General features: G+C 42.7%; 1 protein-coding gene across 3 annotated transcripts in view; it reads right to left on the bottom strand.

The window, feature by feature from the left end:
* The window catches only part of LOC109879257 (proteasome subunit beta type-7-like), a 71464-nt gene extending 48609 nt beyond the window's left edge, over nucleotides 1-22855 (bottom strand). For 2 of the 3 annotated variants that reach the window (XR_004206212.1, XM_020471434.2), the window contains exons 1-3: nucleotides 21924-22855; nucleotides 15181-15329; nucleotides 11100-11215 (exon numbers count right to left, since the gene is read on the bottom strand). Coding sequence is in view for 2 of the 3 variants with exons in the window: in XM_020471434.2 (XP_020327023.2) it covers nucleotides 11100-11215; nucleotides 15181-15287 (223 nt within the window). In the remaining variant the exon portion in view is untranslated. Of the gene's footprint in view, nucleotides 1-10328; nucleotides 10601-11099; nucleotides 11216-15180; nucleotides 15330-21923 lie in introns of those variants that run through there. The other variant, XM_031809627.1, reaches the window with a different exon arrangement.
* Nucleotides 22856-26139: the final 3284 nt, after the last annotated feature.

The raw sequence follows: 26139 nt of genomic DNA, 5'->3' as shown, positions 1-26139 counted from the left end.
ACTTAGTGTCCCATAGGAAACACTTTAGTTCCTACCATGTCACAATTATTCCTTCCTGGCATTTTCATTTGTCGTCATCTCAAACACTGTATTCAAAGTTCCCACTATTATATTCTAGCTAACTATAGAATTAGAATAGTCATTCTGACACATGGCAGTGTGGGAATTCTCAATGGAGCAGTGGTGTAAAGTAAACATAATTCCATGTACTACTTAAGTAATTTTTTTTGGTATCTGTCCTTTACTATTTTTGACAACTTTTACTTCACATTCCTAAAGAAAATACTGTACTTTTTACATGAATTGTACCATTTTCCTTGGTACTTAAAAGTACTCATTACATTTTGAATGCTTAGCAGGATTGGAAAATGGTCCAATCCTGAAAAGACGTGCGACCCAGGGATGTGTGTTTTGGGGACCTTTAACAGAATGTGAATGGCAGAGCGGGTGTTGTATGTGGAGGATGAGGGCTGTAGTAAATACCTCAGATGGGGGAGTGAGGCCAAAGACCGTTTTAAAAATAAGCATTAACCTCTAGCGACAAGCAATCCCGTATCCGGGAGCGTAATCATAGCCTCAAGCTCATTACCATAACGCAACGTTTCCTATTCATGAAAATCGCAAATTAAATTAAATAAATATGTTCAAACACAAGCTTAGCCTTTTGTTAACAACACTCATCTCAGATTTTCAAAATAGGCTTTTCAACCAAAGCTACACAAGCATTTGTGTAAGAGTATTGATAGCCTACCATAGCATTAAGCCTAGCATTCAGCAGGCAACATTTTCGCAAAAACAAGAAAAGCATTCAAATAAAATAATTTACCTTTGAAGAACTTCAGATGTTTTCAATGACGAGACTCTTAGTTAGATAGCAAATGTTCATTTTTTCCAAAAATATTATTTGTGTAGACGAAATAGGTCCATTTTGTTCATCACGTTGGGCTAAGAAAAAGACCGGAAAATGCAGTCACTTACAACACCAAACTTTTTTCCAAATTAGCTCCATAATATCGACAGAAACATGGCAAACATCGTTTAGAATCAATCCTCAAGGTGTTTTTCACATATCTATTCGATAATCTATCAGTGGTGGCAGTTGGCTTCTCATCAGAAGCAAACGGAAAAATACTGCAGCTGGAGATTACACAATAATTGCAACGGAGGACACCAAGCGACCACCTGGTAGATGTAGTCTCTTATGGTCAATCTTCCAATGATATGCCTACAAATACGTCACAATGCTGTAGACACCTTGGGGAAAACGTGGAAAACGTAAGCTGACTCCTAGCTCCTTCACAGCCATATAAGGAGTCATTGGCATGAGGCGGTTTAAAAAAATGCAGCACTTCCTGATTGGATTTTTATCTGGGTTTCGCCTGTAACATCAGTTCTGTGGCACACAGACAATATCTTTGCAGTTTTGGAAACGTCAGTGTTTCCTTTCCAAAGCTGTCAATTATATGCATAGTCGAGCATCTTTTCGTGACAAAATATCTTGTTTAAAACGGGAACGTTTTTCATCCAAAAATTAAAAGAGCGCCCCCTATATCGAAGAAGTTAACCAGTGGGTCTTGCAACTGGTATACAGAAATGCCCAGTTTACAGAAGAGTATAGATGTGATGTGTCCTATAAGGCTCTCTGGGGACATGCTATTGGAGTCGGTACAGCCACGGATTGTTCGTACGTTGCGCCGACAGGAATAAACATCTCTCGGGGATAAAGAAGGGTGTATGTTTCATGATTGACTCATGATGTAATTGTAACATACAGGAAATCAAATCCTTCTGTTCACCTGACGTAGAATTCCTTACAATGCCGACCACATTATCTCCAAAGAGAATTCTCGTTGGTTGTCACACCAATAGGAATCCACACTTCAAGATTGTTTTGATCACGCGGACTGGGACATGTTTCAGGTAGCCTCAGAGTAATATAAATTTAAAGGCTGATTCGGTGAGTGAGTTTATAAGGACTATTAAAACCTCCCCTAACCAGAAACCGTGGATAGATGGCGGCATTCGTGCAAAACTGAAAGGGCGAACCAATGCATTTAACCATGGAAAGATTACTGGGAATATGGCTCAATACAAACTGTAGTTATTCCCTCCGCAAGGCAATCTAACATGCAAAATGTCAGTATAGGGACAAAGCGGAGTCGCAATTCAACTGCTCAGACACGAGACGCATGTGGCAGACAAGCACAGACTACAAAAAGAAAATCAGCCACGTCACGGAAACCGACATCTTGCTTCCTGACAAACTAAACACCTTCTTTGCCCGCTTTGAAGATACAGTGCCACCGACGCGGCCCGCTACCAAGGACTGCGGGCTTTCCTTCTCATTGGCTGACGTGAGTAAGGCATTTAAAATGTGTCAACGCTCGCAAGGCTGCCGGCCAAGACAGCATCCATAGCTGCGTCCTCAGAGCCACGTCATCTCCCTATCCAAGTCTGCTGTCCCCACATGCTTCAAGATGACCATCATTGTTCCTGTAGCCAAGAAGGCAAAGGTAACTGAACTAAATGACTAATCGCCCTGAAGCACTCACTTCTGTCATTAAGTGCTTTGAGAAACTATTCAAGGATCATATCACCCCCACCTTACCAGTCACCCTAGACCCACTACAATTTGCATACCTACCCCAATAGATCCACAGACGATGCAATCGCCATCACACTGCCCAATCCCATCTGGACAAGTGGAATACCTATGTTAGAATGCTGTTCTTTGACTACAGCTCAGCATTCAAAACCATACTATCCTCCACGCTCATCATTAAGCTTGAGGCCCTGGGTCTCAACCCCATCCTGTGCGATTGGGTCCTGGCCTTCCCGACTGGCCACCCCCAGGTGGTGAAGGTAGGAAACAACATATCCACTTCGCTGATCCTCAACACTGGGGCCCCAAAAGGGTGCGTACTCAGCCCCCTCTCCTGTACTCCCAGTTCACCCATGACTGCGTGGCCATGCACGCCTCAATCATCAAGTTTACAGACCACACAACAGTAGAAGCCTTGATTACCAACAACAACAACAGCCTTCAGGGAGGTGAGGGCACTTGGTGTGTGGAGTCAGAAAAACAACCTCACCCAACGTCAACAGAACAACTACAGCACCCGATGTCACAAGATCATCAATGACAACCACCCAAGCCACTGCCTGTTCACCCCGCTACCATCCAGAAGGCGAGGTCAGTGCAGGTGCATCAAAGCTGGGACCAAGAGACTGAAATTGCTAAGGCCATCAGACTGTTAAATAGCCATCACTAAACACAAAGAGGCTGCTGCCTACATAAAGTCTTAATCCATTTGTTAGAGTGGCCAATGATTTCACTAGTCACTTTATTAATGTTTACATATCCCATATGTATACACTCTATTAAATACCCTCTATTGCATCTTTCCTATGCCGCTTGGTCATTGCTGACCCAATGGAGTCATTAAAACTTGTTTTTCAACCACTCCACAAATTTCATCTTAATAACTTCTTCGGGCTAGGGGACAGTATTCAGAAGTTTGGATGAATGAGGCACCCAAAGTAAAATGCCTGTTACTCAGGCCCAGAAGCTAGGATATGCATATAATTGGTAGTATTGGAAAGAAAACGCAAACGTTTCTAAAGTCTCTAATGTCTGTGAGTATAACAGAACTGATATGGCAGGCGAAAACATGAGGAAAATCCATCCAGAATTTTTTATCTTCAGCTCACCCTTCATAACTATGGCTGTCAATGGGAGTATAAAAGGAAGACCTCCCAGATTGCAGTTCCTAGGGCTTCCACTAGATGTCAACAGTCTTTAGAAAGAGTTTCAGGATTGTTTTTTGAAAAATGAGCTAGAATTTGTAGTTTTAGTAAGTGGCTTCCATTTTGGTTGGAGTGTTTGTTGCGCGTACCGGAGAGTACGCGTACGTCGTTATTTACCTCTGGTAATGGTCTCCGGTATGCTGCGTCTTAAATTTGATCGTTTATTTACATATATTAGGGTACCTGAGGATTGATTAGGAAAGCTGTTTGATATGTTTGGAAGAAGTTTATTGGTAACTTACGGGATTCATTTGTATGTATTTTGAACGAGGGAAACCAGTGGATTACTGAGTCTAGCGCACCAATGAAACATAATCTTTTGGGATATGAAGGACTTTATCGAACAAAAAGGACCATTTGTTATGTAGCTGGGACCCTTGTGATTGCAACCAGATGAAGATCTTCAAAGGTAAGTGATTTATTTTATCACTATTTCTGACTTTCGTGACGCCTCTGCTTGGTTGGAAAATGTATGTAATGCTATTGTGTGCGGGGCGCTGTCCTCAGATAATCGCATGGTGTGCTTTCGCCGTAAATCCTTTTTGAAATGTGACAACGCGGCTGGATTAACAAGTAGTAAAGCTTTTAAATGATGTACGATATTTTCATGAATGTTTAATGTTACTATTTATGTCATTTGAATTTCGCGCTCTACAATTGCACCGGAAAATGTCGAGCCGAGACGCTAGCGTGCCAATGTTCCGAAAGAATTTAACAAAGTATAGTTTTGACAAGTTGATTAGGACAACTACTTTGAGCATGTCATTTTTCCAACAATTGTTTACAGACAGATTATTTCACAAAAAATTGACTGTAATCACAATTGCAGTGGGTCAGAAGTTTACATACACCAAGTTGACTGTGCCTTTAAATAGCTTGGAATATTCCAGAAAATGTCATTGATTTAGAAGCTTCTGATAGGCTAATTAACATAATTTGTGTCAATTGGAGGTGTACCTGTGGATGTCTTTCAAGGCCTACCTTCAAACTTAGTGCCTCTTTGCTTAACATCATGGGAAAATCAGCCAAGACCTCAGAAAAAAAATTGTAGACCTCAACAAGTCTGCTTCATCCTTGGGAGCAATTTCCAAACGCCTGAAGGTACCACGTTCATCTGTACAAACAATAGTACGAAAGTACAAACCGCTCAGGCAGGAGACGCATTCTGTCTCCTAGAGATGAATGTACTTTGGTGCTAAAAGTGCAAATCAATCCCAGAACAGCAACAAAGGACCCTGTGAAGATGCTGGAGGAAACAGGTACAAAAGTATCCATATCCACAGTCAAACGAGTCCTATATCAACATAACCTGAAAGGCCGCTCAGCAAGGAAGAAGCCACTGCTCCAAAACCACCATAAAAAAAGCCAGACTACGGTTTGCAACTGCACATGTGGACAAAGATCATACTTTTTGGAGAAATGTCCTCTGGTCTAAAAAAACTAAAATAGAACTGTTTGGCCATAATGCCCATCGTTATGTTTGGAGGAAAAAGGGGAATGCTTGCAAGCCGAAGAACACCATCCCAACTGTGAAGCACGGGGGTGGCAGCATCATGCTGTGGGGGTGCTTTGCTGCAGGAGAGACCGGTGCACTTCACAAAATAGATTGCATCATGAGGAATGGAAAATTGTGTGGATATATTGAAGCAACATCTCAAGACATCAGTCAGGAAGTTAAAGCTTGCTCGCAAATAGGTCTTCCAAATGGACAATGATCCCAAGCATACTTCCAAGGTTGTGGCAAAATGGCTCAAGGACAACAAAGTCAAGGTATTGGAGTGGCCATCTCAAAGCCCAGACCTCAATCATATAGAAAATGTTGGGGCAGAACTGAAAATGCGTGTACGAGCAAGGAAGCCTACAAACCTGACTCAGATACACCAGCTCTGTCAGGAGGAATGGGCCAAAAATTCACCCAACTTATTGTGGGAAGCTTGTGGAAGGCTACCTGAAACATTTGACCCAAGTTAAACAATTTAAAGGCAATGCTACCAAATACTAATTGAGTGTATGTAAACTTCTGACCCACTGGGAATGTGATGAAAGAAATTAAAGGTGAAATACCTTGGCATCATACTTGATTCCAACCTCTCTTTTAAAAAGCATGTGAAAAAGGTAATTCAAATAACCAAATTCAACCTAGCTAATTTCCGATTTATACGAAATTGTTTGACTACAGAGGTAGCAAAACTGCACTTGAAATCTATGATACTCCCCCACTTAACATACTGCTTGACTAGTTGGGCCCAAGCTTGCTGTACAACATTAAAACCTATTCAGTCTGTCTACAAACAGGCTCTCAAAGTGCTTGATAGGAAGCCCAATAGCCATCATCATTGTCACATCCTTAGAAAGCATGAGCTCTTGAGTTGGGAAAATCTTTTGCAATACACCGACGCATGTCTTGTATTCAAGATCCTCAATGGCCTGGCTCCCCCTCCACTCAATATTTTTGTTAAACAGAAAACCCAGACATATGGCAGCAGATCCACAAGGTCTGCCATGAGAGGTGACTGTATAGTTCCCCTAAGGAAAAGCACCTTTAGTAAATCTGCATTCTCTGTGAGAGCTTCCCATGTCTGGAATACACTGCCATCAGACACACATAACTGCACCACATATCACACTTTCACAAAATGCTTGAAGACATGGCTAAAGGTCAATCAGATTTGTGAACATGGTCCCTAGCTGTGTGTTGCCACTCTCCATGTTGTCTGTTGTCTGTAGCTTGTGAGGTGTGGAAACACTTTGTTGCTTTTATGAATTTTGTCTTGCTGCTTTTTGTTTTATGTTGCTCTGTCTGTATGCTACGTCTTGCTTGTCCTATGTTGCTCTGTCTGTATGCTATGTCTTGCTTGTCCTATGTTGCTATTGTCTATATTGTAATTGTTTTTAATAACCTGCCCAGGGACTGCGGTTGAAAATTAGCCGGCTGGCTAAAACCGGCACTTTTACTGAAATGTTGATTAATGTGCACTGTCCCTGTAAAAAATAAATAAACTCAAACTCAAATAAATCACTCTACTATTATTCTGACATTTCACATTCTTAAAATAAAGTGGTGATCCTAACTGACCTAAAATAGGGAATTTTTACTCAGATTAAAATCAGGAATTGTGAAAAACTGAGTTTAAATGTGTCTGTAAACTTCCGACTTCAACTGTATGTGGTAACGATGAGTTGAAATCTACGTATTATTTTGTGGCACATTCATTTATTTTCATAGGCCTACAGTCAGCCACGGAGTTGGCACGCATAGGCTATTTACTGTTCTTTGATGAATGACCGAACAGCTTGTGTTGACTAGTTTATAAAAAGGTGTCGAATTGACTGAATTCCATCTCCTATATCCCTTTGTTATTCATAAATCCTACCAAATCTTGTTTGTATTTTCCTAGGAGTCGAAACCCATGTCGAGAATTGCCAGTGGCAGCTAAAGTGACTTGTTCGCCATTGTAGTCAAGTGATGAGTGGTTTGCGAATGAATAGCGGATCTTTTAGATAAACGGAACCGAAATGGCGAGAGAGTCGTTCCTTTGGCTCCCTAATTTTCATACTGGTAGGCTACTGCTGCTTTTTCAGCAATTATCTGAAAATAAATTATGAAAACTATTGATGAAGAGTTTGAATCCTTACTGCAGGAACAATAGGTAGTAGAGACTCATTCTGGTCCAAAAAGCTAATAATATCATGATGCATAAATTGTATTATTAAAGATACTTATATTGCCCTAATGATATGATTGAGGTGTTGACAATGGAGTAGACAACTGTGGTTTCTGTGTAGCAATTGTGTGGGGGAGCAGTTTGCTGATGTCATCGTTATGAATAGAGTGCTCCATGGGCAAGCGTAAGATACTGACAACCAACACAATTGCATTTTATTAATGGAAATTGAATGCACAGAGATACAGTGAGAAGATCCTGAGTCCCATTGTCGTGTCATTCATCCGCCGCCATCACCTCATGTTTCAGTATGATAATGCACGGCCCCATGTCACAAGGATCTGTACACAATTCCTGGAAGCTGAAAATGTCCAAGCTCTTCAATGGCCTGCATACTAACCAGACGTGTCACCAGTTGAGCACGTTCGGGATGCTCTAGATCGACATGTACGACAGTGTTCCAGTTCCCAGCAACTTCACAGAGCCATTTAGGAGTGGAACAACATTCCCCGGCCACAATCAACAGCGTGATCTACTCTATGCGAAGGAGATGTTGCACTGCATGAGGCAAAAGGTATTGGTTACCAGGTATGTCATTCCCAGTCATGTGAAATCCATTAGGGCCTTTCAATTAACTGATTTACTTATGAACTCAGTCAAATCTTTGAAATAGTTGCATGTTGGGTTTATATTTCTGTTCAGTGCATTCATAAAGTTCAGACCCCCCAACTTTCACATTTTGTTAAGTTTATTATTATTCTAAAATGTATTAAGAAGCTGTTTTTCCACAATACCCCATAAGAAAGCAAAAGCAGCTTTAGCATATTTATACAAAATAAAAAACAGAAATATTAAAATGTACATAAGCATTTACTCAGTACTTTGTTGAAGCAACTTTGGCAAAGATTACAGCCTCAAGTCTTGGGTATGACGCTACAAGCTTGGCACACCTGTATTTGGGGAGTTGCTCCCATTCTTCTCTGCAGATCCTCTCAAGCTCGGTCAGGTTGGATGGGGAGTGTTGCTGCACAGCTATTTTCAGGTCTCTCAAGAGATGTTTGATCTGGTTCAAGTCTGGGCTCTGGCTGGGCCACTCAAGGAAATTCAGAGACTTCTCCCGAAGCCACTCCTGCATTGTCTTGGCTGTGTGCTTAGGGTCGTTGTCCTGTTGGAAGGTGAACCGACACCCCAAGGATTCCTCCATACGTGACACTTGGCATTCAGGCTAAAGAATTCAACTTTGGTTTCACCAGACCAGAGAATCTTAGTCGGGCTGTCATGTCCCTTTTACTGAGGGGCTTCCGTCTAGCCACTAAACCATAAAGGACTGATTGGTGGAGTGCTGCAGATGGTCGGACAATTCCATCGACCTCATGGCTTGGTTTTTGCTCTGACATGCACTGTCAACTGTGGGACCTTATATAGACAGCTGTGTGTATTCCCAAATCATGTCCGACAAATTTCATTAAAACACAGGTGGACTCAAAATCAATTTGTAGAAACATCTCAAGGATGATCAACAAAACAGGATGCACCCGATTTCAAGTCTCATAGCAAAGGGTCTGAATACTTATGTAAATAATATTTCCGTTTTGTTTATGCATTAGCATAAACAGGCCTTTAGTTTTTTGCAAAGTCATTATGGGGTATTTTGTGTAGATTGATGAATTATATATTCGTTTATCCATTTTAGAACTAGGCTGTAACGTAACAAAATGTGGAAATAGGGAAGGGGTCTGTACTCTAAGTCGGTGCTTTTTCCCATAGTACTTTCTAAGAATTTGAGTAGTTACATACAATACATGTTGACAGAATGGCTGTGAGAGAGACTGTTGCTGTGCTCCCAGGTAAGGCCCTTGCTTCTGGTAGCACCGAAGGCAGCAGTATTTAGTAAGGCAACTTGAAGATTCCACCATCGAGGCCCACGTCACTGCATGCAGTGGCCTGATAGGGAGATGACAAATGCATCATGTACCTCTCATCACCAAAGCCATGTTTGAATTTTTCATCAACAGTACATGCTACCTATTTGTTAGTGTCATCAATAAATCAAAATTCACTTATATTCAGTTAATAGGCATTGAATAATACCTCCAGGATCCTGTTGTGAAACGACGGCTGTGCAAGGTATTAGGCAACAGCTTTATTCCAGGACCATATTCACAAAGTGTCTTAAGTATAGGAATAGCAATCATGGACCAGCTTCCCCTTGGCAATGTAATCATATTCATTGTGATCGTAAAAGGCAAAACTGATCCACAATCAGTACTGCTACTCTGAGATGCTTTGTGAATACGGCCCCTGGTCTGTCCGCGGCACTCTGCTTTCTCCCTCTCCACCTGAATTGCCAGATGAATAAGAATTACCCTAGCCAGTCAGTAATTGAGCTAACTAATGAAACACTCAGGTAAATGTGCACAAGCCTAAACCAGCCTAATGATCTTAAAAACACAGCTGCAGTAAAATCAGGAGGGCATTTAGATAGATTGCCAATTCAACAATAGACAGGGGAACAAAGTAGTTTGAACAAGTCTTTAAAATATAGCTAGTTATTTTTTATAAACCCAGCTACAGTCCACTTAGCTAGTTAAGGTGAACTCAACTCAAGACTGATGGTGGGAATTAACGTTAGCTAGCTTTCCCCCAGCAGATTCAATCTAGCGAACAAGTTAATCTTAATGGTATTTTCTCAACTCCATCAATTAGATGGATAGCTAGCAAACATATTTGCTTTCCCTCGCATCTCAAAGCTGCCCGATAGAGCTGGCCAGTTGATAGTAAAGCAGAGTGAATGATAGTTAGCTAGCTGTAATGCCAATGTCTAGCCAGGAAGGAGTTCATTTAATGTAGACTTACCGGTGAACAACAGTGTGCACTTCTTCCACTGGCAGTCTTATCAACAGCTTGCTGAACATGGAGGTTTGAACAACTTTTTCCATTCATCGCTTGATATATTCAACTTTTGCCATAGCCAGTTGGCAAGCATGCTAAAACGTCCTCTTTGCCAGTCAAAATATTTAAGAACTGTTGCAGTGGCATAAACAACAGGGATTGAATGGACACTGCCAAGATTTGAAATAGCTGTGTTGAAAACATCTTCAATCACATGTTTACTAGTTGGCGCGTGTTCACACATATCATAAACAAGGGTGAAATAGCAGAAAGAAGGGAATTGGCAGAGTGTTTCCTTTTGCGAGGGAGGAGACTTCGCTTCTTCCTTCACACAACGGAAATCACAATTTCACAACACATCCCCCCAGAAGTTACACGGGAAGTGACATACTACGCAATCATTAAACTTCTGGGTAACTGAGATTAGGGGTAAGTTGACAAGGCAACAGGATAGATAGATAATATGCAGTAGCAGCAGCGTATGTGGCAAACACTGTCAAAAGAGTTCAATGCAGATAGTCCAGGTATCTGAGGTCTGAAGCACCTCCAAACAAAGTGATAATCCGAGAGAGAGCAAGAGTGCAGATGTAGAGTGCGAGAAGAGGGATACAAAGTGATGTGGGGAAAAGGAGAGAGAAAGAGGGTAGGAGATGGAGAGCAACAGATTACAAGAAAAATAGTTGGAACGAAATGAGAGCAAGAGGAGTAACAGTAAGTATTAGCTCGCAGACTCACCCATGGTGACGTAGGGCAGCTTGTCGGTGGAGCCGTGGGGGTAGATGCTGTAGAGGTGGGGACCATTGCAGTCCATTCCACCCAGAACCAGGGCAGCACCGATGTGGCCTTGGTATCTGAGGATGCAAACAGGGGTGTCAATTGGGTATGGCAGTCGCTTTACCCTAGCTCAACAAAAACTATTTAAAATAGGCTACTAAAATATTTCCAATCCTGAATAAAAGGAAACTGCAGTTTAGATACCTAGGAGCAGGAGGGAAGGCGGTTTGTATGGCTGGCTGGTTTTATGGAGAGCAGAGACCTATATATATTAACAACAAGATGCTTATATCTCCGCCTTTACAATAGGAGTGGTTGTCCCAAAGGCAGACGACAAGCTTAGGTCCAAAATAAGCCCATAGAAAAGCATTGGGCTTATTTTGGACAGATTTTTGGCGAGAGTGAAAGCACTTGCTTCGCCACTTCCTCTCTGTGGAGTGTGCATCGACGCAGCTGCAGGGATTTTAAACGTTTTGACATCTCATAGTATCAGCTTTGCTTTAGCCTTCTTTTATGCCTGCTACGTCGCTGCAGACACGGTCATCTGAGCCATCCATTTTGCCAGCGGTAGGCCTATAGTGCACTTGATTTCCTCTCAGGGCCCGTCGGCAAGGCAAAGTTTGTACCTAGACACATGAAATGGTTAAAAATGGTAACACTTTGCCTACCTGGAAGCAGTGCAGCTGAATCCGGTGCACCAACCACCAACAGCGCGAGATGAATAAAAAATGTATAGGAACGCAGGCTTTATCCTTGGGTTTTTACAGAAATGTTTGGCGATTGACTAGGAATGCCTTGGAGATCAACCAGTTGATCGCCCAGTTGGTGACCACTGCTGTTGACATACGCGCACACCGCACACACAAACAGGGTCATTCCTGTGTCGTTTCAGAAAGTTGCAGGAAAATATGAATCACTGATGCATTTTGTTCATTTCTTAACTAGGGCAAATCAACTGGGCAAATCAACTAGGCAAACTAATAAGTTAAAAACATTTAGTTGATTCCCTACAATTTTTTTTTACATTGTTGAATTCTATTTTAATGTCTGGATTCCATGATTCCATAGGGCCCTACTACTTTTCAATTGATAGACACCCAGTATTACTGTTACAGGTACAGTTGATTTCAGGTTCCCATTCCTTTGATACATAAAGTACATTGCAAAATAATTCAGACCCCCTCAGATTTCTTCTAGGGCTGTCTCCTATAAAAAAATTAAAAACGTATGTCGACCAAGAGTCATCCTGTTCTTTCGACCCACTCAAGGTTCCCAAGTTTCTAACCCATTCCATCTTTGATATAGTGTCGCCATAATATTTGAATTGAGGAAGTGTGATCATAATCATTAGGATATTTTAGCAATCTGCAGTATATGTCGTAAATGCCCCCCAGCCCTTCAGATGTGAGCTAAACAGTGCACTTGAGATGCGTTTTAAGGCTATGGATGCAAAAGTGAATGCTTGTATGCTGCTTTGCAATCTATTAACAGCAAGGGTTACATTAAATAGCCATAATATTTTTTACTGGTGCATTTGGCAATATTCAATTCATACACACAAAACATATGAACAAAAGCATTCACTGTGTAAGTTAATACACGTAGGCCCATCATATATAGGCTATGTGTAGCACTTGGTTCAATTTATCAAATCAGTTATTGTTCTCTTGCTCAAACCGTGAGCAACACCTGCCAAACTCAGACATTTCTCTGAAAACACAGGGATGTCGATTCACATGGGACTAGTATTATCAGAGGACCTTGGAGTTCACCAAACAGTAGGTTACTCTGGCTGGATCTGTTACTCTCCTGCCATGTACAAATTACTGACATGGCTGATTCACATGGGACTAGTATTATCAGAGGACCTTGGAGTTCACCAAACAGTAGGTTACTCTGGCTGGATCTGTTACTCTCCTGCCATGTACAAATTACTGCCATGGCTGATTCACATGGGACTAGTATTATCAGAGGACCTTGGAGTTCACCAAACAGTAGGTTACTCTGGCTGGATCTGTTACTTTCCTGCCATGTACAAATTACTGACATGGCTGATTCACATGGGACTAGTATTATCAGAGGACCTTGGAGTTCACCAAACAGTAGGTTACTCTGGCTGGATCTGTTACTCTCCTGCCATGTACAAATTACTGACATGGCTGATTCGGACGGGAATGAAATTACAGATGTGGTGTTTGGGCATGAGCAGATAATTACAATAATCGATCACCCCCAGTAAAACAAATCGTGTCCGAATAGGGCTTAAGGCAACCCACATTGTTCTCAATCCCAATATGCTGGTTATTTTTGCAATTATGCACATAGCAACATAGGGAAAGACACCAATTCTACGGCGCACTGAAGATTATGTTCCAGAAACGAGGACAGCGATCACATTCAACGCGGGAGAAAGTACATTTGTTATAAAATATTAGATTGATTAGTGATGCACCATTATTTCAGTATCATGTCTCAGAGTGATGGACTGTGCCATCCCTGTGGCTTCCGCAATGGATTAGTCCACTGAGACAGGAGTCAATCAGACAGGTGTCCTGTACACAATGAAAATGATAATTGCGACTGCTCGACTAAAGAAATCTTGCTCGAACAACAGCCTATCAACCAAACAATAGATCAGTCGACTAAAAAAATACTCTAATGTCAAAGTGGAAGAATATACAATACATTCACAAAACTATGTGACCACCGCTTCAAATCAGTGGATTCGGCAATTTCAGCCACACCCGTTTCTGACAGGTGTATAAAATCGAGCACATCGCCATGCAATCTCCATAGGTTAACATTTGCTGTGAAATGGCCTTACTGAAGAACTCAGTTACTTTCAACGTGACACCGTCATAGAATGCCATCTTTCCAACAAGTCAGTTCGTCAAATTTCTGCCCTGATCAACTGTGCTGTTATTGTGAAGTGGAAACATCTAGGAGCAACAATGGCTTAGTCACAAAGTGGTAGGCCACACAAGTGCACAAATGGGACCACTGAGTGCTGTAGCGCGTAAAGAAAAAAATGCCTGCCCTCGGTTGCAACACTCACTACTACTGAGTTCCAAACTGCCTCTGGAAGCAACGTCAGCACAAGAACTGTTAGTCGGGAGCTTCATGAAATCGGTTTCCATGGCTGTGCAGCCGCACACAAGCCTAAGATCACCACGTACAATGCCAAGTGTCGGTTGGACTGGTGTAAAGCTTGCCGCCATTGGACTCTGGAGCAGTGGAAATGTGTTCTCTGGAGTGATGAATCACGCTCCAGCAAGTCCCTGCAGAAAATATTCCAACATCTATTGGAAAGCCTTCCCAGAAGAGTAGAGGCTGTTAAGCAGCAGGAGGGGGGGCAATTCCACATTAATGCCCATGATTTTAGGATGATTTGTTCAACTTGTGTTTTTTTAAATTAAAATATAATCGTTGCACAAATATTCAGCCCCTTTGTTTAGGCAAGCCTAAATTAGTTCAAGAGTAACAACCCCCATAATAAGTTACATATAATAGGGTTTGACATGATTTTCGAATGACTAACCCTTCCTTTGACCCCCAATACATACATATGTAAGGTCCATCAGTCAAGTATTGAATTTCAAGCACAGATTCAACTTAAATTGAACCTTTATTTAACTAGGCAAGTCAGCGAAGAACAAATTCTTATTTACAATGACAACCTACACCGGCCAAACCCAGACAACGCTGGGCCAAAAGAAGAAAACTCATATACAGAATACAAATATTCACAGCAAAGCAACACACTTTTTGGCCTAAATACTAAGAGATTGGGAGAGGAATTCACCTTTCAGCAGGACAATAACTTACAACACAAGGCCAAATAATCTACACTATACTTACCAAGATGTCAGTGAATGTTCCTGAGTGGCAAAGTTACAGTTCTGACTTAAATCTGCTTCAAAAATCTATGGCAAAACTTAAAAATTACTGTCCTGCCAAGATCCCAACATCTTGACAGAACTTGAAGAATTCTGAAAATAATCATGAGCAAATATTGCACTCTCACACTGGATGGGTGGTGTACCTGAACAGCATCTGCTTGAGCATGCGGTTGGCAGTGCCCACGCGAGGCAAATGGCCCGTGGACAGGGAGTAGTGGATCTTGGAGCAGTTCTTATCTGCCACAATCATGCCTTCTGTGGCCCTGGTGTCAGCACCAAGAACTAGCCCATCCTTCAGGGATGAAAACAAAGTTCAATCAAATAGTATAAATAGCTATTTTTGGAAAACATTTTTGGAAAAGAGTAGCCGCATTGCATGCATTTCTTGCTTAATGTTTGATAGCTCTGAAATTTAAAAAAATGTTCATACATGACATCCCATTTAACCAGATACAGGATAATGGAATGGTGGAATTATAGAGCGCTCAGTCTGAACTTGGGCTATTTCAGGAAAACACAGTATGTCTTATCAGTACATTTTTGGAGTGTGATCCTTATCACTTTGGTAGAGGTGAAATATACTGAGCAAAAATATATAGGCAACATGTAAAGTGTTGGTCCCATGTTTCGTGTACTGAAATAAAAGATCCCGGAAATATTCCACTCACAAAAAGCTTATTTCTATAAAATGTTGGGCACAAATGTGTTTACATCCCTGTTAGTGAGCATTTCTCCTTTGCCAAGACAATCCATCCACCTGACAGGTGTGGCATATCAAGAAACTGATTAAACAGCATGATCACTACACAGGTGAACCTTGTGCTGGGGGACAATAAAAGGCCACTAAAATATGCAGTTTTGTCACAACACAATGCTACAGATGTCTCAAGTTGAGGGAGCCTGCAAATGGCATGCTGCCTGCAAGAATGTCCACCAGAGCTGTTACCAGAGAATTGATGTTCATTTTTACACCATAAGCCACCTCCGTTGTTTTGGGGGATTGGTCAGTACGTCCGATCCGGCCTGACAACTTCGGTTTGCTTAAGTAAACATTGTCAGAGTTCTCCATGGTGGCAGTGAGGTTATGTACGAAAGCATGTTCCAGTTCCCACCAATATCCAACAATTTCACAAAGCCATTAAAAAGGAGTGTTCCAACATTTCACAGGCCACAATCAACAGCCTGATCAACTCTATGCAAAGGAGATGAAGAGCTGCATGAGACAAACCATGGTCACACCAGATACTGACTGGTTTTCTGAACTACTCCCAACTTTTTTTTAGCCCCCTTTTCTCCCCAATTTTGTGATATTCAATTGCGATCTTGTCTCATCACTGCAACTCCCAACGGCTCGGGAGAGGCTAAGGTCGAGTCATGCATCCTCAGAAGCTTGACCTGCCAAATCACGCTTCTTAACACCTGCCATCTTAACCCAGAAGCCAGCCACACCAATGTGTCGGAGGAAAGAGACATCCAAAAAAACTTCCGGCGCCGACAGAGATGGCCGCCTCGCTTCGCGTTCCTAGGAAACTATGCATTTTTTGTTTTTTACTTGTTATTTCTTACATTAGTACCCCAGGTCATCTTAGGTTTCATTACATACAGTCGAGAAGAACTACTGAACATAAGAGCAGCGTCAACTCACCATCAGTACGACCAAGAATATGACTTTCGTGAAGCGGATCCTGTGTTCTGCCTTTCACCCAGGACAACGGAATGGATCCCAGCCGGCGACCCCAAAAAACGACTTCGTAAAAGGGGGAAACGGAGCGGTCTTCTGGTCTGACTCCGGAGACGGGCACATCGTGCACCACTCCCTAGCATTCTTCTCGCCAATGTCCAGTCTCTTGACAACAAAGTTGATGAAATCCGAGCAAGGGTAGCATTCCAGAGGGACATCAGAGACTAACGTTCTTTGCTTCACAGAAACATGGCTCACTGGAGAGATGCTATTGGAGTCGGTGCAGCCAACTGGTTTCTCCACGCATCGCGCAGACAGAAACAAACATCTTTCTGGTAAGAAGAGGGGCGGGGGCGTATGCTTCATGGTTAACGTGACGTGGTGTGATCATAACAACATACAGGTACTCAAGTCCTTCTGTTCACCTGATTTAGAATTCCTCACAATCAAATGTCGACCGCATTATCTACCAAGGGAATTCTCTTCAATTATAATCACAGCCGTATATATTCCCCCCCAAGCAGACACATCGATGGCTCTGAACTAACTTTATTTGACTCTTTGCAAACTGGAATCCATTTACCCGGAGGCTGCATTCATTGTAGCTGGGGATTTTAACAAGGCTAATCTGAAAATAAGACTCCCTAAATTTTATCAGCATATCGATTGCGCAACCAGGGCTGGAAAAACCTTGGATCACTGCTATTCTAACTTCCGCGACGCATATAAGGCCCTGCCCCGCCCTCCTTTCGGAAAAGCTGACCACGACTCCATTTTGTTGATCCCTGCCTACAGACAGAAACTAAAACAAGAAGCTCCCGCGCTGAGGTCTGTTCAACGCTGGTCCGACCAATCTGATTCCACACTCCAAGACTGCTTCCATCACGTGGACTGGGATATGTTTCGTATTGCATCAGACAACAACATTGACGAATACGCTGATTCGGTGAGCAAGTTCATTAGAACGTGCATTGAAGATGTCGTTCCCATAGCAACGATTAAAACATTCCCAAACCAGAAACCGTGGATTGATGGCAGCATTCGTGTGAAACTGAAAGCCCGAACCACTGCTTTTAATCAGGGCAAGGTGACCGGAAACATGACCGAATACAAACAGTGTAACTATTCCCTCCGCAAGGCAATCAAACAAGCTAAGCGTCAGTATAGAGACAAAGTAGAATCTCAATTCAACGGCTCAGACACAAGAGGTATGTGTGGCAGGGTCTGCAGTCAATCACGGATTACAAAAAGAAAACCAGCCCAGTCACGGACCAGGATGTCTTGCTCCCAGGCAGACTACATTACTTTTTTGCCCGCTTTGAGGACAATACAGTGCCACTGACACGGCCCGCAACTAAAACATGCGGACTCTCCTTCACTGCAGCTGACGTGAGGAAAACATTTAAACGTGTCAACCCTCGCAAGGCTGCAGGCCCAGACGGCATCCCCAGCCGCGCCCTCAGAGCATGCGCAGACCAGCTGGCTGGTGTGTTTACGGGCATATTCAATCAATCCCTATCCCAGTCTATTATTCCCACATGCTTCAAGAGGGCCACCATTGTTCCTGTTCCCAAGAAAGCGAAGGTAACTGACCTAAACGACTACCGCCTCGTAGCACTCACTTCAGTCGTCATGAAGTGCTTTGAGAGACTAGTCAAGGACCATATCACCTCCACCCTACCTGACACCCTAGACCCACTCAAATTTGCTTACCGCCCAAATAGTTCCACAGACGATGCAATCTCAACCACACTGCACACTGCCCTAACCCATCTGGACAAGAGGAATACCTATGTGAGAATGCTGTTCATCGACTACAGCTCGGCATTTAACACCATAGCGCCCTCCAAGCTCGTCATCAAGCTCGAGACCCTGGGTCTCGACCCCGCCCTGTGCAACTGGGTACTGGACTTCCTGACGGGCCGCCCCCAGGTGGTGAGGGTAGGCAACAACATTTTCACCCCGCTGATCCTCAACACTGGGGCCCCACAAGGGTGCGTTCTGAGCCCTCTCCTGTACTCCCTGTTCACCCACGACTGCGTGGCCACGCATGCCTACAACTCAATCATCAAGTTTGCGGACGACACAACAGTGGTAGGCTTGATTACCAACAACGACGAGACGGCCTACAGGGAGGAGGTGAGGGTCCTCGGAGTGTGGTGTCAGGAAAATAACCTCACACTCAACGTCAACAAAACTAAGGAGATGATTGTGGACTTCAGGAAACAGCAGAGGGAACACCCCCCTATCCACATTGACCCCCCTATACACATCACAGACAAACTGAATTGGTCCACCCACACAGACAGCATCGTGAAGAAGTCGCAGCAGCGCCTCTTCAACCTTTTTTATTATTTTTTTATTTCATCTTTATTTAACCAGGTAGGCTAGTTGAGAACAAGTTCTCATTTGCAACTGCGACCTGGCCAAGATAAAGCATAGCAGTGTGAACAGACAACACAGAGTTACACATGGAGTAAACAATTAACAAGTCAATAACACAGTAGAAAACAAAGGGGGAGTCTATATACAATGTGTGCAAAAGGCATGAGGAGGTAGGCGAATAATTACAAGTTTGCAGATTAACACTGGAGTGATAAATGATCAGATGGTCATGTACAGGTAGAGATATTGGTGTGCAGAAGAGCAGAAAAGTAAATAAATAAAAACAGTATGGGGATGAGGTAGGTGAAAATGGGTGGGCTATTTACCAATAGACTATGTACAGCTGCAGCGATCGGTTAGCTGCTCAGATAGCTGATGTTTGAAGTTGGTGAGGGAGATAAGAGTCTCCAACTTCAGCGATTTTTGCAATTCGTTCCAGTCACAGGCAGCAGAGTACTGGAACAAAAAAGCGGCCAAATGAGGTGTTGGCTTTAGGGATGATCAGTGAGATACACCTGCTGGAGCACGTGCTACGGATGGGCGTTGCCATCGTGACTAGTGAACTGAGATAAGGCGGAGCTTTACCTAGCATGGACTTGTAGATGACCTGGAGCCAGTGGGTCTGGCGACGAATATGTAGCGAGGGCCAGCCGACTAGAGCATACAAGTCGCAGTGGTGGGTGGTATAAGGTGCTTTAGTGACAAAACGGATGGCACTGTGATAGACTGCATCCAGTTTGCTGAGTAGAGTGTTAGAAGCCATTTTGTAGATGACATCGCCGAAGTCTAGGATCGGTAGGATAGTCAGTTTTACTAGGGTAAGCTTGGCGGCGTGAGTGAAGGAGGCTTTGTTGCGGAATAGAAAGCCGACTCTTGATTTGATTTTCGATTGGAGATGTTTGATATGAGTCTGGAAGGAGAGTTTGCAGTCTAGCCAGACACCTAGGTACTTATAGATGTCCACATATTCTAGGTCGGAACCATCCAGGGTGGTGATGCTAGTCGGGCATGCAGGTGCAGGCAGCGATCGGTTGAAAAGCATGCATTTGGTTTTACTAGTGTTTAAGAGCAGTTGGAGGCCACGGAAGGAGTGTTGTATGGCATTGAAGCTTGTTTGGAGGTTAGATAGCACAGTGTGCAATGACGGGCCGAAAGTATATAGAATGGTGTCGTCTGCGTAGAGGTGGATCAGGGAATCGCCCGCAGCAAGAGCAACATCATTGATATATACAGAGAAGAGAGTCGGCCCGAGAATTGAACCCTGTGGCACCCCCATAGAGACTACCAGAGGACCGGACAGCATGCCCTCCGATTTGACACACTAAACTCTGTCTGCAAAGTAATTGGTGAACCAGGCAAGGCAGTCATCCGAAAAACCGAGGCTACTGAGTCTGCCGATAAGAATATGGTGATTGACAGAGTCGAAAGCCTTGGCAAGGTCGATGAAGACGGCTGCACAGTACTGTCTTTTATCGATGGCGGTTATGATATCGTTTAGTACCTTGAGTGTGGCTGAGGTGCACCCGTGACCGGCTCGGAAACCAGATTGCACAACGGAGAAGGTACGGTGGGATTCGAGATGGTCAGAACCTCAGGGGCTGAAGAAATTCGGCTTGTCACCAAAAGCACTCACAAACTTCTACAGATGCACAATCGAAAGCATCCTGTCGGGCTGTATCACCGCCTGGTACGGCAACTGCTCCGCCCACAACCGTAAGGCTCTCCAGAGGGTAGTGAGGTCTGCAAAACGCATCACCGGGGGCAAACTACCTGCCCTCCAGGACACCTACACCACCCGATGTCACAGGAAGGCCATAAAGATCATCAAGGACAACAACCACCCGAGCCACTGCCATCATCCAGAAGGCGAGGTCAGTACAGGTGCATCAAAGCTGGGACCGAGAGACTGAAAAACAGCTTCTATCTCAAGGCCATCAGACTGTTAAACAGCCACCACTAACATTGAGTGGCTGCTGCCAACACACTGACTCAACTCCAGCCACTTTAATAATGGGAATTGATGGGAAATGATGTAAAATATATCACTAGCCACTTTAAACAATGCTACCTAATATAATGGTTACATACCCTACATTATTCATCTCATATGTATATGTATATACTGTACTCTATATCATCTACTGCATCTTTATGTAATACATGTATCACTAGCCACTTTAACTATGCCACTTTGTTTACATACCCATCTCATATGTATATACTGCACTCAATACCATCTACTGTATCTTGCCTAAGCCGCTCTGTACCATCACTCATTCATATATCTTTATGTACATATTCTTTATCCCCTTACACTTGTGTCTATAAGGTAGTAGTTTTGGAATTGTTAGCTAGATTACTTGTTGGTTATTACTGCATTGTCAGAACTAGAAGCACAAGCATTTCGCTACACTCGCATTAACATCTGCTAACCATGTGTATGTGACAAATAAAATTTGACTTGATTTGACAACTGAAGTCAGCCTGCAGGTGCCCAAGTCCGCCACAAGGAGTCGCTAGAGCGCAATGAGCCAAGTAAAGTCACTGAACACGAATGTGGACAAAATGGTGTGGTAATTCAATATCCAATGTAATGCAAAATATTCCTCACCCATTGCACACAACAATCTTAAATAGCTATCAATTTACCTGGGCAGACTGTAGCTAGTTTGATAATCTGCTGCATTATTGGTGTGGGTTGCCTGACAATTAGACTGTGATACCTCTGGTTAACAGTCAGATTAATGCTATACGTTTGTTACATTTCCTCTAACAAACTCTACAAGCCAGAACGTTGAATACAATTATATGTTAACTTACTTTATCCGTTGTCCACGTGGTTTTGCAGGTAGTAATGCGAGACAATATATCCACAGGAAAGTATAATTAAATAAACTTTTCAAAGCCTGGTGGTGCATTTATATTTCTATCACATGTGTAGAACCATGTAAACACGTCGCCGAGCTCGGCAAGTATGCATAAGTCTTCTGCATTTATTTTTATATTGTGTGCATGTTTTACGTGAATGCACTACCAGCGCTTTGAAAAGTTAATGCAAATATACTTCCCTGTGGATAAATTAGATTGTCTCACATTCCTACCTGAAAAAGGACCAACCACACTCAAAACAGGTAAAGTTCAAATAAAATGTTATTCAAGATTCTGAGGTAGTGAGTGGAAAATGTCCTGATCCAAACGCAAATGTTTTGCTCGAATTCAATGAAACTGAACGTCGGGTGTTCAGGCTACGGCTGCGCGTTGAGTGCAACAAGGCGAGCCAAGTCAACGGGAAATTAGGTGATACCAAAAATGTGGCAACTCGATATGCATTTTCATTAGGAAATTCAACACTGCAGTGACTAAACAATTGGTAGTCCGTTAAATTAACGTTCGCTGGCTAACTAAACTAGCTATACTAATTGTCAAACGGTGGATAACGTTCAGTCAGGGTTATTTACGTGAGTTTGAACACAGTTTATCAAAACGTAAGTTGTCGCAGCCTACGAAATCCGTTTGTTCCATTCATTCATCATTCTAGTTTAGAAAAGCATTTTTTAGAAATGTCTGAGTCATTTAAGCAGGACGTGAAGAGGATGGACCGGCACCATCAAATAATCAAATAATAAATTATTTCAATATTTAAAAGTCACCAAACACGTGGACATGCGCCGCGTTTTTTTAATTGTATTCATTCTCGAATAGTAAAGACGCAATTTTCGAAACGGAATCTTCCGGGCTGCGTCTGGCACACTATCAAAGTAGACATTTTTCCTGTACTGAATTCCAGCTTCCGGGAAGCGCGCCTCTAAAGCCAGAGAGGAAGATGCGAAGCGAGACGGATGACTGGCTGAGGTATGAAGAACATAACTGCGCCCAAAACCTGTCTTCTCCAGCAGGTGGCGCTTTTCGTTTTTTTCGCTCATCAAAAGCGAGGAGTTTTTGTATGATGATGGTCAGAAAACTTTTAGCGAATACAACCACCGAATTTTCCTATGGGAAGGTCGCCCTGGTAGTAGCTAGTTGTTGGTTTTTATACAGGAACATAGTAATGTGAATACCCAAGACCAATCTTTGAGTTAATTTGACTATTGGAAAAAAAGCTTAAATACGGCAATGCGGGTTGGATTGAATTGAGTCCCTAGTCTTTCATTTTCAAGAGCAACGATTGCACTTTTTTCTTCCCAACACAATAAATAACGCAATATATGGAAGAGTATTGGGGCCAAGTGAAGAGAAAAAAATACATTAATGGCTATGGGTGTGGTACATGGATATTTTTGGGGCATGACAGTACTTTAACCCTAAACCCTAAGCTGGGAGGGGGTGTGTGTTTCTAAACTAACATATGGAATTCTTTTAAAGTGATCATACCAACGATTATTTAGCTATTTGATTTTGAATTTTAAGACCCCTTTAAGGTATCAAAAATAATCTAAAAACAATTATTAGATGAAACATTGAATTTGACATTACTGCTCTAAGCCAATAGAAAGATTCAATACATGGAACGATAGAAACATCTAAAGGAAGTTTGTTCTGAAGTGTCTGTCCTATATCTGAGAGATACAAGAAAGAACAGGAATCATGTATTTTACATGTTTTACATGTATTTATCCACTTTTTATCCACCATTTTTAACTGGTACCAGGACCTTCAGAGGAGTCTCCTGAGGCTTGTGGGCGTCCTAGAGCAAAAGAGTGGTCATAATAGTTTGAAGGCCAAACTGTTCGAAAGCTACATAGGATTTTGTGAGAAGACCGATTTTCGGGATATCTCATGGTCTGACAAACACCTCTAGCTCTGGCACCTTTCACCACATATGCGGAAGGGCGATATCGGTGGATGCTGTGGTGGATTGAGACTCAGCCCATGCATCAACAAAAACAACGTTATCTCTAGTTTAAACAGACGGACTATGGTGGGTATTTTTTATTATGTTAATTAGATTTCCACGAGGGCACGTCCAATGTAGGCTAACATGCTAACCACACCGCTTGCGTCACGTGACGCTTGACGCGCTGCAAGTTCCACCCCTCCTATCTCCTCATTGTTTTTTAGGAGCATATACCCATGTGGGTGATTGAAAGATGAACTGAGGTCCACACTCCAGTCCAGTCGGTAGTGGTAATGCACCTTAAAGTTGGTTGACAACTGCCATATAAAATCCAAAGAAGAAGAAGAAACCTGAAGGAGGAGAGATACTAGAAACAGGTAAAATAACATTGTTTATATTCCAGGACAAATTAGCTACAACAGCAAGCTAGCTGGCTAAATTGCCATAAATGTTTCATGCTTTTCGACCTCTCCCCAAATGAATATTTAGAGAATAAAGTGTCAGGACTGATAAATAAAGTGGCAGGACCGAGTTTGGTAAATCCTGCCTTAGAGAGTAACAGCTAGGCCAGCAGCCTATTTGTCAAAACGAAAGGTTAACTTACAATTGTGTGCGTAATGGCATGGTGTTTTATGCACACTTCCAATGAAGTAACCTCATAGGCCTATGCTTATTATCTTGTGAATGTAAGTTACGGATTGCGTGGAGAAGGATTCCGAGTCCCTGTCGGGCTCATATGGGCTGCCCCCAAACCCCTGTCATGGACCTTGCACAGGGCAGGGGTTTGGGTAAAGCCCTGTCTGAGACAGCAATTTTACGGCAGTGGCGTGTATTCATTCATGGATGTCAAGGGAAGCCAGGCTTCCCCAAAAAATTGACCAAGAAAAAAATACTGTCAGAGAAACAACAAACCATGTTGAAATATATGAATTCACACATCGCCACACACTACAACCCCCTATTAGAAATCCACCATTCAGATTTCCACACAGAGGAAGACAACACACATTGGACATCAGATACGGCGGCAGAAATACTTAAACATTGAATGGAACAGCTAAAATAGTGGGGGAGGGTATGCATACATCACAGCCCCTCCACCAAGACACACACATCCTTAACCTTTCATCCACATTTCACCTATCACTCGCTGAGACTCGACTGCTGGAGAGGGGACTCACTTTTATCCCCACTGCAGTCTGACTATGGGGACCTCCAGAGGGACATCAACAGGTATCATAGAGCTCTGAAACATTTGGATCACTTTGACGATACATCTGACTACCAAACCCTACCATTCACAGCTCCAAAATCACAGACAATATCAGCACCCATTAGGAAACTCATTAAAATCAACACACACATCATCAGAGAATTCCATACCGCCACCATAACTTCACAACAGAATATCACAGTAGAAGAAAGACAAGCCATAGCTAAATTAAGGAGACACAAACATATAACCATAAAACCAGCAGACAAAGGCTCAAAGATAATGATTATGGACAACCAACAGTACCTCCTTGAAGCCCACCGCCAACTCTCTAACACACAGCACTATACTATACTACTACTATCCCTGCCTCTACACAGATCCAGACACAAATAAAAATTAGACAGATTAAATCTATGGAAAGAAATACATTACACATAGACAAAGGGAATATCTAGATGGACCAAACATACCCAGACAGACTCGTCTATCTCCTCCCTAAAAGCTTCTTAGGGATCGGCGCCCCGTGGGAAACCAGAGTGATGGCTAGAACTGGGACCTTTCTCTTGCATTTCAAAGATGGTGGTAGAAAAAACATGGTAGGTGTTCTTTTTGTATTTTCTTCTACCAGATCTATTGTGTTGTATTCTCCTACATTCAATTCACATTTCCACAAACTTCAAAGGGTTTCCTTTGAAATGGTACCAGGAATATGCATATCCTTGCTTCAGGGCCTGAGGTAGAAGCAGTTAAATTTGGTAAATTTGTCATTTTAGGCGGAAATTGAAAAAAGGGGGCTATCCCTAAGTAAGATCCATCAAGCACCAGATACCTGGACAGTCCCGTTTGAGGTCTCGAAGGGAAGACCTATTGTGTCAGACTGTGGGAGTGTGTCCTCGTCAGCAGCCTAATTCTTTGACTACTTCCTCTATCCCACCTCACAAAGGCACCTCAGCTAACTGAAGGACACATACCACTTCATAGACACG

The sequence above is a fragment of the Oncorhynchus kisutch genome, linkage group LG29, assembly GCF_002021735.2.
Source record: "Oncorhynchus kisutch isolate 150728-3 linkage group LG29, Okis_V2, whole genome shotgun sequence".
Taxonomy (NCBI): Eukaryota; Metazoa; Chordata; class Actinopteri; order Salmoniformes; family Salmonidae; genus Oncorhynchus; species Oncorhynchus kisutch.
This window is presented reverse-complemented; position numbering and strand designations above follow the sequence as displayed.